Source organism: Rhinoraja longicauda, chromosome 6 (genome assembly GCF_053455715.1).
Source record: "Rhinoraja longicauda isolate Sanriku21f chromosome 6, sRhiLon1.1, whole genome shotgun sequence".
NCBI classification, from domain to species: domain Eukaryota; kingdom Metazoa; phylum Chordata; class Chondrichthyes; order Rajiformes; family Arhynchobatidae; genus Rhinoraja; species Rhinoraja longicauda.
In genome coordinates this window covers 12,971,252-12,984,110 of record NC_135958.1, presented here as the reverse complement: position 1 = coordinate 12,984,110, position 12,859 = coordinate 12,971,252, and the positions used below count along the sequence as shown (strand labels likewise).

The 12,859-nt window shown below is 43.6% G+C and overlaps 1 protein-coding gene across 4 annotated transcripts in view; it reads left to right on the top strand.

Annotated features, from left to right (window-relative positions):
- nup93 (nucleoporin 93) overlaps positions 1–12,573 on the top strand; it is a 107,148-nt gene extending 94,575 nt beyond the window's left edge. For all 4 annotated transcript variants that reach the window (XM_078400475.1, XM_078400477.1, XM_078400476.1 and 1 more), the window contains 6 exons: positions 896–1,012; positions 1,486–1,604; positions 6,696–6,813; positions 7,529–7,612; positions 8,359–8,487; positions 12,348–12,573. In XM_078400475.1, the coding sequence (XP_078256601.1) occupies positions 896–1,012; positions 1,486–1,604; positions 6,696–6,813; positions 7,529–7,612; positions 8,359–8,487; positions 12,348–12,458 (678 nt within the window). In that variant the 3' untranslated portion in view covers positions 12,459–12,573. The remainder of the gene's footprint in view (positions 1–895; positions 1,013–1,485; positions 1,605–6,695; positions 6,814–7,528; positions 7,613–8,358; positions 8,488–12,347) is intronic.
- The last annotated feature ends 286 nt before the right edge of the window (positions 12,574–12,859 follow it).

Here is a 12,859-nt window from a genome sequence, read left to right as displayed (position 1 = left end):
AATGATGTGTAAGCCGATGCTCCAGTAAATTATTTTGCTGCAACCAATTGTGTAACTTGCAGATGTGAGAAACTTCTAAAATTAAGGCTTCTGTCTGGATTCTGCTTTTCTGTGATAGTGACTTTTTTTCCCTTTACTGGTTCTCTAAAGGCAGACATTAGGGTTCATTTCCAAACAATTTACATGTCCAGGTTATTGAGTGAGCCCGGTTATTGCGCATCAATGAGCATCGCGTCTGGTCACAGTGGATATTTCTATATGTTGTCCCGCTCTAACCCCATCATCTCAAATATGATTATGTTATCCTGAATGTCTTTCTGTAATCATATCCCAGGTCTCCCATACAAAAAAATAGCTGCAATACTTAGAGAAAATTTGAGATTAATGGCTGGGATCAGCAAATTCAACACAGACCAGAGACCCAATTTTGGGATTCCACTGGCGTTTATGGCACTTTGCTGCATTGGTCCATTGATCCAAAAGTACATTTTGAGCCTTGCTCTTTATAGGTAATGATGGTACTGAGTAAAAGATGGTCTCACTGTGAATACTTTCAAGCTTTACAGAAAATAATATTTATGTGCTGTTGGATGATTAAGGTTAACATTTTCTGAGTGTTTGAATGCATAGTTAGTGCTGCAGCCCATATATTCAAAGCTGTAGCTGGAATGTTATCTGATGTCATAGCCATTTGTAGTGTCTCGTGTTCATGTTTATCAAAGATTAGAGAGAGTGAGAAAGCAAAGCACATTCTACAGGGCACTCTCGCGTTGCACTGTAATGTAAGTGTGATGCACAGGCTATGTGAGTAAGTGTGATGCACAGGCTATGTAAGTGTGATGCAAGATATAGAATACTATTTACTTGACGGAAACATTTCTCTTCTTCTGACCAGCCTGGCTTAATTGACAAGTTTAGGGGAAACACGAGAGCTGTAATCAATAAGGTGGCATCAATAGCTGAAAATAAGGGCCTGTTTGAAGATGCAGTGAAGCTTTACGATCTGGCCAAGGTAAGCAGGAAAATATTAAATACCAACCTGTACATGTGTGGTACCATTTTGTTCCAAACTACATTTAGATTATGGTACAATTGAAATTATTTGGATACATTTTGAATTGTAAAAAATTGTAATTTATTTAATGAAAAATGTGGTGCGTTCCAGAATCATAAGTGCATTTAGTTTTAAATCTCTTGGCTCCGTGAATATTCTGCGTATTGCTTTTTCTCACTATTTGAAATTCCAGTGCAAGTTTTAAGGTATATTTGCAAATCACTAGGTATGGAAGATTAGGATTGCAAGAATCGTTCCATATCCCGACAATACCATGAATTATTAAAAAGAGCTTCTTTGTTATTATCCCGAAATATCAAGATACTTTGACTGTGGCTGATATTGTTTAAGGACCTTGTGCATAACAAGTTTTGTATACAGAAATTGAAATAATCGGTAGACTTAACAATTCATTGGTGTTCTTTTTCCAGAATCCGGATAAGGTGTTGGAATTGATGAACAAATTATTGAGTCCCGTGATACCACAAATCAGTGCGCCCCAGTCTAACAAAGAACGGCTGAAAAACATGGCACTTTCTGTGGCTGAGAGGTAGGAACAGCCAGTCCTGCTAATAGTTCTGTCTTTATCTTTCCACAGGGTTAAGATAATAGGAATGCCTAAATTTTAAATACACTTTAAAAAATGTGTCCACATGTCGTAAATATATATATATTTTTAGCTCACAAATGCTTTGCTGTTTGTTCTGTCAGTTTAATTATCCTGAGCAGCTCACAATTAAAATTGGTAATAATGAATATTTTTGCTTTAAAAGCAAAGTGACCCAAAGCAACAAATACAAATCTGATAGATATACAGCTGCCAATACAATAAAGTTAGAGCAAGCGAACAGTCAATCAAATACACTGGCTGCATATATATTGGCTTAGAGGTTTGACTGATGATGCCTAATCTCAAAAATGAAAACGTAAGTTGCCCACATATAATTAATACGTTTTTCAAAGAATTCACAACAATAACTGGAGAGATTTATGTGATACACTCAATGTGAATATACTCATCTTTACACCTCTCTCCCATGGCAGGATGATCAGAGAGCTCTCTGCTTTGTCCTTGTATAGAGTTCCCCTCTACCAACTCATTTGAGCACTGAACAACCTCTTCACGTGTAAGAGATGAGGGAAAATAGCGGAAGGAAAAATGGTGCAGAATAATATATTACAGCACAGAAAAAGTTTTTTTTTAAATAGGGCAAAGGCTGCAACAAGTTAGATTGGTAGATTTGGAAATTCATGCCAAACATATGAGACGTTCATTAAGGTCTTTTAATTGGAGCAGATATGGAGGACTGTAGAAGTCACAGGGCTTGTAATGGATGTTTACTGCTAACCTATTGCCTGATATACAGGCAGCAAGAGAATAGAGAAGGCAGATGGGTCAGTGAAAGTGAAAATAGGGTGGAAATTGACAACAAAGACAACTTTTTGGAGTTATTTGATTGCAGGCAGTAACATCAATGCAGTGGTTGATATCTCAGAGAAAGACTAGAGGGAAGGATAGGGCCCAAGTAGGACTGAAATAGGGACATTTTCACTTATCTTGCGTAAAGATAGGTGTAGATTGGGCCCATGCAAATTCCCATAGCTACTCTTGGTCTGGAGAATATGAATATAGAGTTGAAGAGAAGTTGTTCAAGGTTTGAATGAATTGGTAGAGGGGAACTGGTTGGGCCTCAATTCAAGGAAAAAGCAGAGAGCTCAGAAAACAATCCTGCTGTGGGAGACAGGTGCAAAGATGAGTATATGCACATTGAGTGCAGTTGGAGTTTGATGGAAGAAAACTGCAGTAGGTGGAACAAACTAGATGGCGGCGCGCACGGACGCAGCGGCTCACAGCTCTCCCTTTCGGTGCGTTTTATGTGTGTTATCTGTGTTAGACAATAGACAATAGACAATAGGTGCAGGAGTAGGCCATTCAGCCCTTCGAGCCAGCACCGCCATTCAATGCGATCATGGCTGATCACTATCAATCAGTACCCCGTTCCTGCCTTCTCCCCATACCCCCTCACTCCGCTATCCTTAAGAGCTCTATCCAGCTCTCTCTTGAAAGCATCCAACGAACTGGCCTCCACTGCCTTCTGAGGCAGAGAATTCCACACCCGCGAAATATACCGGAAGAGATAGCCAGGACACCGGGCGCTCCGTGGATAATTGTCGGCGCGAACAGGCGTCGCAGGCGGAGGAGAAACAGGAAGCAAAAGCGAGGATGCCGGTCCGGTATACTTGCCAAGCTAAAGAGACAGCCACACAAACCACCGCTACCCAGCATGTTCCTCACCAACGCCAGATCCATCATCAACAAAATGGACGAACTAAAACTACAGATATCAGCAAACAAACTCGTGGAGGACTGTTGCATTCTCTTAGTAACAGAGACATGGCTTCATCCACTCATCCCAGACGGAGCCATTGAGCTAGCCGGGCGTACAGCGTTTCGTTGGGACAGAAACATCGACTCCGGTAAGAGCAAGGGGGGGGGGGGGTATGCATTTACGTGCACAACAACTGGTGCACTAACATCCAAATCATAGATAGCCACTGTTCTCCTGATCTGGAGTCCCTAACAGTTAAATGCAGGCCTTTTTACCTTCCTCGCGAATTTACAGGGGTTATAGTAACAGCAGTTTACATCCCACCGAATGCTAACGCTAGCACAGCTTTAGGCTACCTGCTCGGTGCAATAAACTCACAACAGAGCACATATCCAGAAGCAGCCCACATCATAGCCGGGGACTTCAATCATGCAGACCTAAAGTCAGTTCTCCCGAAACTTGAACAACACATAAGATGTGCTACCAGGGGGAAAAACACACTAGACAAGGTTTATTCAAATATTAAGAAGGGTTTCAGGTCAGCACCACTACCACACCTGGGGCAGTCAGATCACCTGTCCATATTCCTAACTCCAGCATACACCCCACTCAGGAGGAAAGCTCCAGTCACCATAAAGACTGTTAAGACATGGCCTGAAGGAGCTTCCTCGCAGCTGCAGGATTGCTTCGAAAGGACCAACTGGGATATTTTTGAGGATCAGGACTTGGAGGAGTACACATCAACTGTACTTTGCTACATCCAAAACTGTGTTGACAATGTCACCGTCGACAAACGCATCCGGTTGTATCCTAATCAGAAACCCTGGATGACAAAGGATGTCAGGTCTCTCCTCAAGGACCGTAACACCGCCTTCAGGTCTAGTGATAGAGCTCTATACAGTGCTGCTAGAACCAACCTGAAGAGAGGCATCAAGGAGGAAGATTGAGGACCACTTTACCAACAATGACCCACGGCGGGTATGGCAAGGCATCCAGCACATCACCAACTACAAGACCAGCAACCGCACGACTGCCGACGGCGACGCCTCGCTGGCAGAGGAACTTAACTGTTTCTTTGCTCGTTTCGAGGTGAAAGCTACAGTGGCAGACATAACACCCTCTCCAGCACCTGACAGCAACACCTTCACTGTGCAGGAGTATGATGTTAAGCGCGTGCTCAGAGCAGTGAATCCCAGGAAAGCTGCAGGCCCCGATGGTGTGACGGGCAGAGTGCTGAAGGAATGTGCAGACCAATTATCTGAGGTCTTCACAAAAATCTTCAACCTGTCCCTTTTAAAATCCACCATCCCTCCCTGCCTGAAGTCCGCCACAATCATCCCACTGCCGAAAAAGTCTGTCATCAGCGGCCTTAACGACTACCGTCCGGTAGCACACACACCGGTCATCACAAAGTGCTTCGAGAGACTGGTCCTGCAGCACATCAAAGCCAGCCTCCCACCCACCTTCGACCCACACCAGTTTGCCTACAGAGCAAATAGGTCTACAGGGGATGCCATCGACACTGCTCTTCACACTGCACTGACCCACCTTGAACACCAGGGGAGCTATGTGAGGATGCTCTTCCTCGACATCAGCTCTGCCTTTAACACGGTCATCCCGAGCAGACTGGTCACCAAACTTTCCGACCTTGGATTTTCCCAAACCATCTGCCAATGGATCAAGGACTTCCTGACCAACCGCCCCCAGACCGTCAAAATAGGCCCTCACCTCTCCTCCACCATTACACTGAGCACCGGCTCACCACAGGGCTGTGTGTTGAGCCCCATCCTTTACTCCCTCTACACTCACGACTGCGCCCCCACCCATCCCACCAACACCATCATCAAGTTCGCGGATGACACGACTGTGGTTGGACTCATCTCAGGAGGAGATGAGACAGCCTATAGGGATGAAATCCAAAGGCTGGCAGCATGGTGTTCAGTGAACAATCTGGTCCTGAACTCCTCCAAAACAAAGGAACTTATAATTGACTTTAGAAAAACCAGTGTAGAATACGACCCACTCTACATCAATGGGGTCTGTGTGGAAAGGGTACCCGCTTTCAGGTTCCTGGGTACGCACATCGCAGAGGATCTTACCTGGTCTACCAACACCATCACCACAGTAAAGAAGGCTCAGCAGAGACTCCACTTCCTGAGGATCCTCAGGAAAACCAACCTGCAGGAGAAGCTCATGTTGTCCTTCTATCGCTGCTCCATCGAGAGTGCTGGCATACTGTATAACCACATGGTACGCCAGCTGCTCAGAAAAGGACAGGAAGGCCCTTCAGAGGGTCATCACGACGGCCCAGGAGATCATCGGCTGCTCACTGCCCTCCCTGGAGCACCTGTTCAGCCTACGCTGCCTCAGTAGAGCAGGCAAAATAATAAAAGATCCATCCCACCCCGGCCACCGTCTGTTTGTTCATCTGCCCTCTGGTCGACGTTTCAGGTCGATCAAATCCCGAACAAACAGACTTAAGAACAGTTTTTACCCCAGGGCCATACGAGAACTGAACACTACCTTTGCACTGGGCAACACCGTTAAAAAATCTTGTACTTAATATAATTGTATTTATGTATTTATTTGTTTTTGCATTTATTGCATATATGTTTGTACGCACCGTCAGGATTGGCTATTTTTTTAATTTCGTTGTACTCGTTGCAATGACAATAAATGAATATTATTATTATTATTATACTAGAGAGATTGGAAAATTGAAATTCTGAAATGTATTTACTAAAATGGAGTGAACTCATCAAGTACAAGAGTGACAGGTTTGGTGGAGCAGTAGCATAATTGGGGAGGGAAAAGCAAAAAAGGTGTACTCAATGTGGATAATGTTTTCAAAATATCTATCCAATACCCCAAGGTGCTTGGGGTAACAAGATCAGTCTGAAGAAGGGTCTTGACCTGAAACGTCACCCATTCCTTCTCTGTGCCTGTCCCGCTGAGTTACTCCAACACTTTGTGTCTATCTCCAAGGTACTTCAGAGATTGAAAGAACCCCCCAAAATAAGAGACCATCAACTGCTTGTCTTTAAACTAGATCTCTGGAAGATCTCAGTGAAAGGAAGGGGATCAAAGTGGCCAAAAGTATAGATGTTTTGAAAAGGTAGCCAAAGCCAGAGGGAGGGAAAGATTGGGCCGGCTAGGTGGTAGTAAATGTTAGGTGCTTTTGGAAATTCCAAAGTAAGAATGGACAAAAGGGTGAGATTTAAAAGCACAGTTATGATCCATGAAATAAAGAAATCCATGTCACTCGTGATAGATATTGTTTTTGTTGAATGTCTTTTTTTCTTTTTAAATAGATATCGTAATCAGGGAATTACTGGTGCAAAGTCTGTGGACGGTACTTTCTACCTTCTGCTGGACCTGATTACCTTCTTTGATGAGTACCATTCTGGCAATATTGACAGAGCAATTGATGTGAGTTGCTTCTGCTTTCATTCCATTAAAATATGGTAAATGTTACTCACCTTTGTTGTCGTTCCTTTCAGAAATGAGTCTTGATGCTATTTACTTTTGCAGCACGGGAAGCATTGGTTCGGCAATTGTTTTAATAACAGTGCAAGGAGACAACAGGAACTTTCTCTTCTCCACACATGGATGGGAGCCCGTGTTGCAATGCTCAACGTTACAATTTATTTGATTGTAATGTTGATCAAATACCACCTCGATAGGCATTTTTGTTTTAAGCCATAAAATGAACACTATTTACCACAGCTTTCTTTCCTTTTTCAGTGTACAGTAAGCATGATCCCATAAAAGTCATTGGTATCACAAAATGCTGGTGTAACTCAGCGGGTCAGGGCCTGACCCGCTGAGTTACTCATGCATTTTGTGATACCTTCGATTTGTACCAGCATCTGCAGTTATTTTCCTACACCATAAAAGTCATTCATCAATTCATTAAATAACAGAACAAATTAAGGGGACAAATAAATGTTATAATTGTTTGCATTCCTGTCTCGAACATAACATCACTATTTGACTTACCAAGTCTATTCGCTTATAATTTCTGATTTCAGTATCCGATGCTGTGGGCCTTCCTCAAATGTTTTCAGCTTAAAATGCAGGACCATCTGAGATATGATTCTTACAATGTCCTGCCCTGTCTTATCTGTTTCATTTTCCCATTTAGGTTATGGAAAAACTGAAACTTGTGCCACTGAGTCAGGAGGGTGTTGAGGAGAGAGTTACAGCTTTCAGAAATTTCAGTGATGAGGTAAGAAACCTTTGGAGCAATCGGTGTAGTTTGATACCTTTCTGTACAATCTTTAATGATGCAAAATTTTAGCTGGTCATTATGTGGTAGCGTAATAAATAAACCTAGTGTATTTCTGGCCTGAATGCTACTTGAAAAGAATGCAAAGAGCCCTTCTGCAAATTAAATTTGGACTAGACTTGTGCAAAAGTATAGAAGACAAATTTTAAAGATCTCTTCTGGGTCAAACCACCAATCCTCTTTGCAAAGGTAAAATGAAAAACGATCAATGACACAAATAAACAAACGCTCTCAAATCCTTCACATCTGCCGCATTTAGATTTTTGTTTCCATTGACGGGCAACTTAGTGTGTTTTTTAATCAAAAACTAACGCCAGTGCTTGTGCTAAAATTCATTTGAAGGTTTTTAAAAAAAAAACAAGGGCTACATCTTGCTGGCCATGCCCAGCAGTTCCAAAGGAAGCCTCCAATGTTCAGCCATTGCCCCAGACTTGACTGAGTCAGGGATTTGCTGATGCACTTGGGGGCCCAGATTTGACAAGGGCTCATTCAGCGAAATCTGGCGTTACATCAAGCCACAATTAGGCATAGTCATTAAGATGGTCTGTAATGGTCAGTGTTGCCTCTGTAATGAAAAACAAATTGTTAGTTATCTGCAGCATTTACATAATTTATTTTTGCTTGGAGTACAAGGTGATTGTTCACTAATTATTGACAACACTAATGAGCAATTCTTTCCTATACAGATTAGACACAATCTGTCTGAAGTACTGCTTGCCACCATGAATATTCTGTTTACCCAGTATAAAAGGTTGAAGGGTACAGGCCCAGCCACACCGGTGAGACCTCAGCGCGCAATGGAGGACAGAGACTCAGTAAGATTATATTAAGTAACCTATTGTCATTTGAGAACTGTTTTGAAATGCTGAACTGTGTCAACTGCATGAACATATACAGTAAACCCTTGTTTTAACGGACCCATTATGACACATTTCAGTTAACGTGGATGGATCTGCCCATGCACCCCCCGGCACTCACCGCCTCCCTGGCCACTTACAGCCCCGACTTCCAATACCACCCCCAGGCTTGCAAAGTGAACCAGCGAGTCCTGCTTCACCCATCACACGGTCTGGTTGGCGTGGTTGTTGTTGCGGCTCACAATGTAGCCCCAGGGAACAGTGCTTTTTACAGGCTGCCGCCACCAACAGGACGCACTCGATCAGTGTGGGGCTCCCTCCCCTCTTACCTGCTGCTGTTGGCCACCGTTTGGACTACTCCACATGTCAGCGACTCCGGGGGAGGGAGGAGGAGGAGGCAGCAGTTGAGCTGAGAGCAGACAAACCGGCCAACAGGAAGAAGCAACAGCTGGTGAGAGGGGAGGGAGCCCCATGGTGGCAGAGCGTGTCTTGTCGTTGGCAGTGGCCTGAGGAAAGCGCTGGCGGCAGGGGTACAACATGAGCTGCAACAACAGCCGTGTCAACCGGAACATGCAGTAACCGGTAAAGAAGGGCTCACTGGTGCAGACCGATGGCATCAGTATCTAGTTTTAAGGTGAATCAACACAAAATACTGGAGTAACTTAGCAAACTGAATCAATCCAAAGAAGGGTCTCGACCCGAAACGTCACCCATTCCTTCTCTCCCGAGATGCTGCCTGACCTGCTGAGTTACTCCAGCATTTTGTGAATAAATCAATCCAAACAAGGGTCCCAAAGTCACCTATCCATGTTCTCTGGAGATGTTGCCTGACCTGTAGTTACCCCAGCACTTTGTGTCCGTTTGTTTATTAACAATCATCTAGTTTTTTTCAACTGCATACAATGATAACATCCTACATGGTTATAGAGCACAATCGGCAACAATGGACACCATTCCCCCCCATCCCCCTATGGTCTGTTATAACAAGGGTTTACTGTATCTGGAAAACTAAGTATCTCAAAATCTTTTAACAGAGTCTCCCGACAGAATCCCCCTTGTCCTCACCTTCCACTCCATCAGCCATCGCATACAACATATAATCCTCTAACATTTTTGCCACCTCCAATGGGATCCCACTCCTGGCCACATCTTCCCATCGCCACCCCTTTCTGCTTTCCGCAGAGACCGTTCCCTCCGAAACTCCCTGGTCAACTCATCCCTTCCCACCCAAACCACCACCTCCCCAGGTACTTTCCCCTGCAACTGCAGGAGATGCAACACCTGTCCCTTTACCTCCCCCCTCGACTCTATCCAAGGACCCAAACAGTCTTTCCAGGTGAGGCAGAGGTTTACCTGCACCTCCTCCAACCTGATCCACTGTATCCGCTGTTCCAGGTGTCAACTTCTCTACATCGGCGAGACGAAGGGATTAAAAGTACCATTAGCAAATTTGCAGATGATACTAAGTTGGGGGGTAGTGTGAATTGTGAGGAAGATGCAATAAGGCTGCAGGGTGACTTGGACAGGTTGTGTGAGTGGGCGGATACATGGCAGATGCAGTTTAATGTAGATAAGTGTGAGGTTATTCACTTTGGAAGTAAGAATAGAAAGGCAGATTATTATCTGAATGGTGTCAAGTTAGGAGGAGGGGGAGTTCAACGAGATCTGGGTGTCCTAGTGCATGAGTCAATGAAAGGAAGCATGCAGGTTCAGCAGGCAGTGAAGAAAGCCAATGGAATGTTGGCCTTCATAACAAGAGGAGTTGAGTATAGGAGCAAAGAGGTCCTTCTACAGTTGTACCGGGCCCTGGTGAGACCGCACCTGGAGTACTGTGTGCAGTTTTGGTCTCCAAATTTGAGGAAGGATATTCTTGCTATGGAGAGCGTGCAGCGTAGGTTCACTAGGTTAATTCCCGGAATGGCGGGACTGTCGTATGTTGAAAGGCTGGAGCGATTGGGCTTGTATACACTGGAATTTAGAAGGATGAGGGGGGATCTTATTGAAACATATAAGATAATTAGGGGATTGGACACATTAGAGGCAGATAACATGTTCCCAATGTTGGGGGAGTCCAGAACAAGGGGCCACAGTTTGAGAATAAGGGGTAGGCCATTTAGAACGGAGATGAGGAAGAACTTTTTCAGTCAGAGGGTGGTGAAGGTGTGGAATTCTCTGCCTCAGAAGGCAGTGGAGGCCAGTTCGTTGGATGCTTTCAAGAGAGAGCTGGATAGAGCTCTTAAGGATAGCGGAGTGAGGGGGTATGGGGAGAAGGCAGGAACGGGGTACTGATTGAGAGTGATCAGCCATGATCGCATTGAATGGCGGTGCTGGCTCGAAGGGCTGAATGGCCTACTCCTGCACCTATTGTCTATTGTCTATTTAAAACTGAGGTGAGAAAAAACTTTTCAACCCAGAGAGTTGTGAATTTGTGGAATTCTCTGCCACAGAGGGCAGTGAAGGCCAATTCACTGGATGAATTTAAAAGAGAGTTAGATAGAGCTCTAGGGGCTAGTGGAATCAAGGGATATGGGGAGAAGGCAGGCACGGGTTACTGATTATGGATGATCAGCCATTATCACATTGAATGGCGGTGCTGGCTCGAAGGGCTAAATGGCCTCCTCTTGCACCTATTTTCTATGTTTCTAAGGGCAGGCTCGGCGATCGTTTCGCTGAACAACTCCGCTCAGTCCGTCTTAACCTACTTGATCTCCCGGTGGCTCAGCACTTCAATTCCCCCCTCCCGTTCCCAATCTGACCTTTGTGTCCTGGGCCTCCTCCATTGTCAGAGTGAGGCCCAGCGCAAATTGGAGGAAGAGCACCTCATATTTCGCTTGGGTAGTTTACACCCCAGCGGTATGAACATTGACTTCTCTAACTTCAGATAGTCCCTGTTTTCCCTAGTTCTCCCATTAGTCTTCCTGTCTCCGACTACATTCTATCTTTGTCCCGCCCCTCCCCTGACATCTGTCTGAAGAAGGGTCTCGACCCGAAACATCGCCCATTCTTTCTCTCCCGAGATGCTGACTGACCCGCTGAGTTACTCCAGCATTTTGTGTCTACCTTCAAAATTTGTAATAGAAGCATCTCAGACTTTGAGGATTTATAAGGCTCATCTAGTTTATTTTTAGATGTAATGTTTTATGGAAGTAGAGAGGAGAGAGTGGAGTTTTATTGGTGAGATATAAAAATTGAACAGGAAATGTAAGGCAAGGTTTAAAAGAATATAATTAAGCTTAGGCCTTCTGGGAAATAAATCTCTTCTTTTGCTGTGAATTTATATATTTCCATTTTAAAACATAAATGTGCTTCCTAATTTGTTCAGTATCCAGCAGAAACTTTAAACACAAAGCGCAAGGTGAATACTGTTTGCACTCCATGCATGAAATTTTGGACTGAATCCAGATTCATCGATTTATACGGTGATGTTGGCAGTAATATTTACCCTGGCAGTGTTCTTTAAATTTAGTACTCATACTCTTTTCTCAAAACTATCAATATTCTTTTAGTGACAGGAAGAGGAGTCAGTTTTTTTTTCTTCAGGGCTCCATCATCCTCTAGTAGCAAGTTGATGAATGTGGTACATGATGACTTTCATCTTTTATATGACTCGGCAAGCTTGCTCAGTCCTTCATATTAGTAATCATATTGGATTAGCTAACATTCGTGGATGCATCCTTCTAATTTACTTTTTAATAATTTGTATGTATAATGTTCTCTTCAAAAGTAATTCTTCCAATATCAGCTGCTTGTTTCAGTTAGAAAGCATCGGGTTCTCCTTGTCTCTTAAAAATATTTTATTTCATTTGATTTGTTTTCAGCAACTCAGACGCCAGGCACGTGCCTTGATAACGTTTGCTGGGATGATACCGTACAGGATGGCAGGCGACACAAATGCACGCCTGGTGCAGATGGAGGTCCTCATGAACTGACATGCTTTAGGAGGGTTTTCGCATTGGAACAGTAAACCAATGGAGTCATGGAATTTTATAGTCAGAGTTCATTTTGTATTTTTCAGATTGGAAATAAAACTTTCTTTGTTTAAAATTTGATTTTTTACTTTTTGGAGACTCTTGCCTTGTTCAATTGAATCTTTAGAGTTAAGCGGGAAATCACAAACCTTTTGTTACAAACTACTTTCAATTTATTACCCTCAGTGCACTAAGAGCTACTCTTTTATTTTGAAGTGATTTTGTATTTGATTGAGAACAGGAATTGATTGTGTTTTATACTTCTCCATGAGTGAAATTTGTAAGTATGCAATCCATTGTTATAGCTCACTGCATAGTAAGTAGCCTTGTTTGTTCTTGGCTGTTTTATGACCTTGTAATTG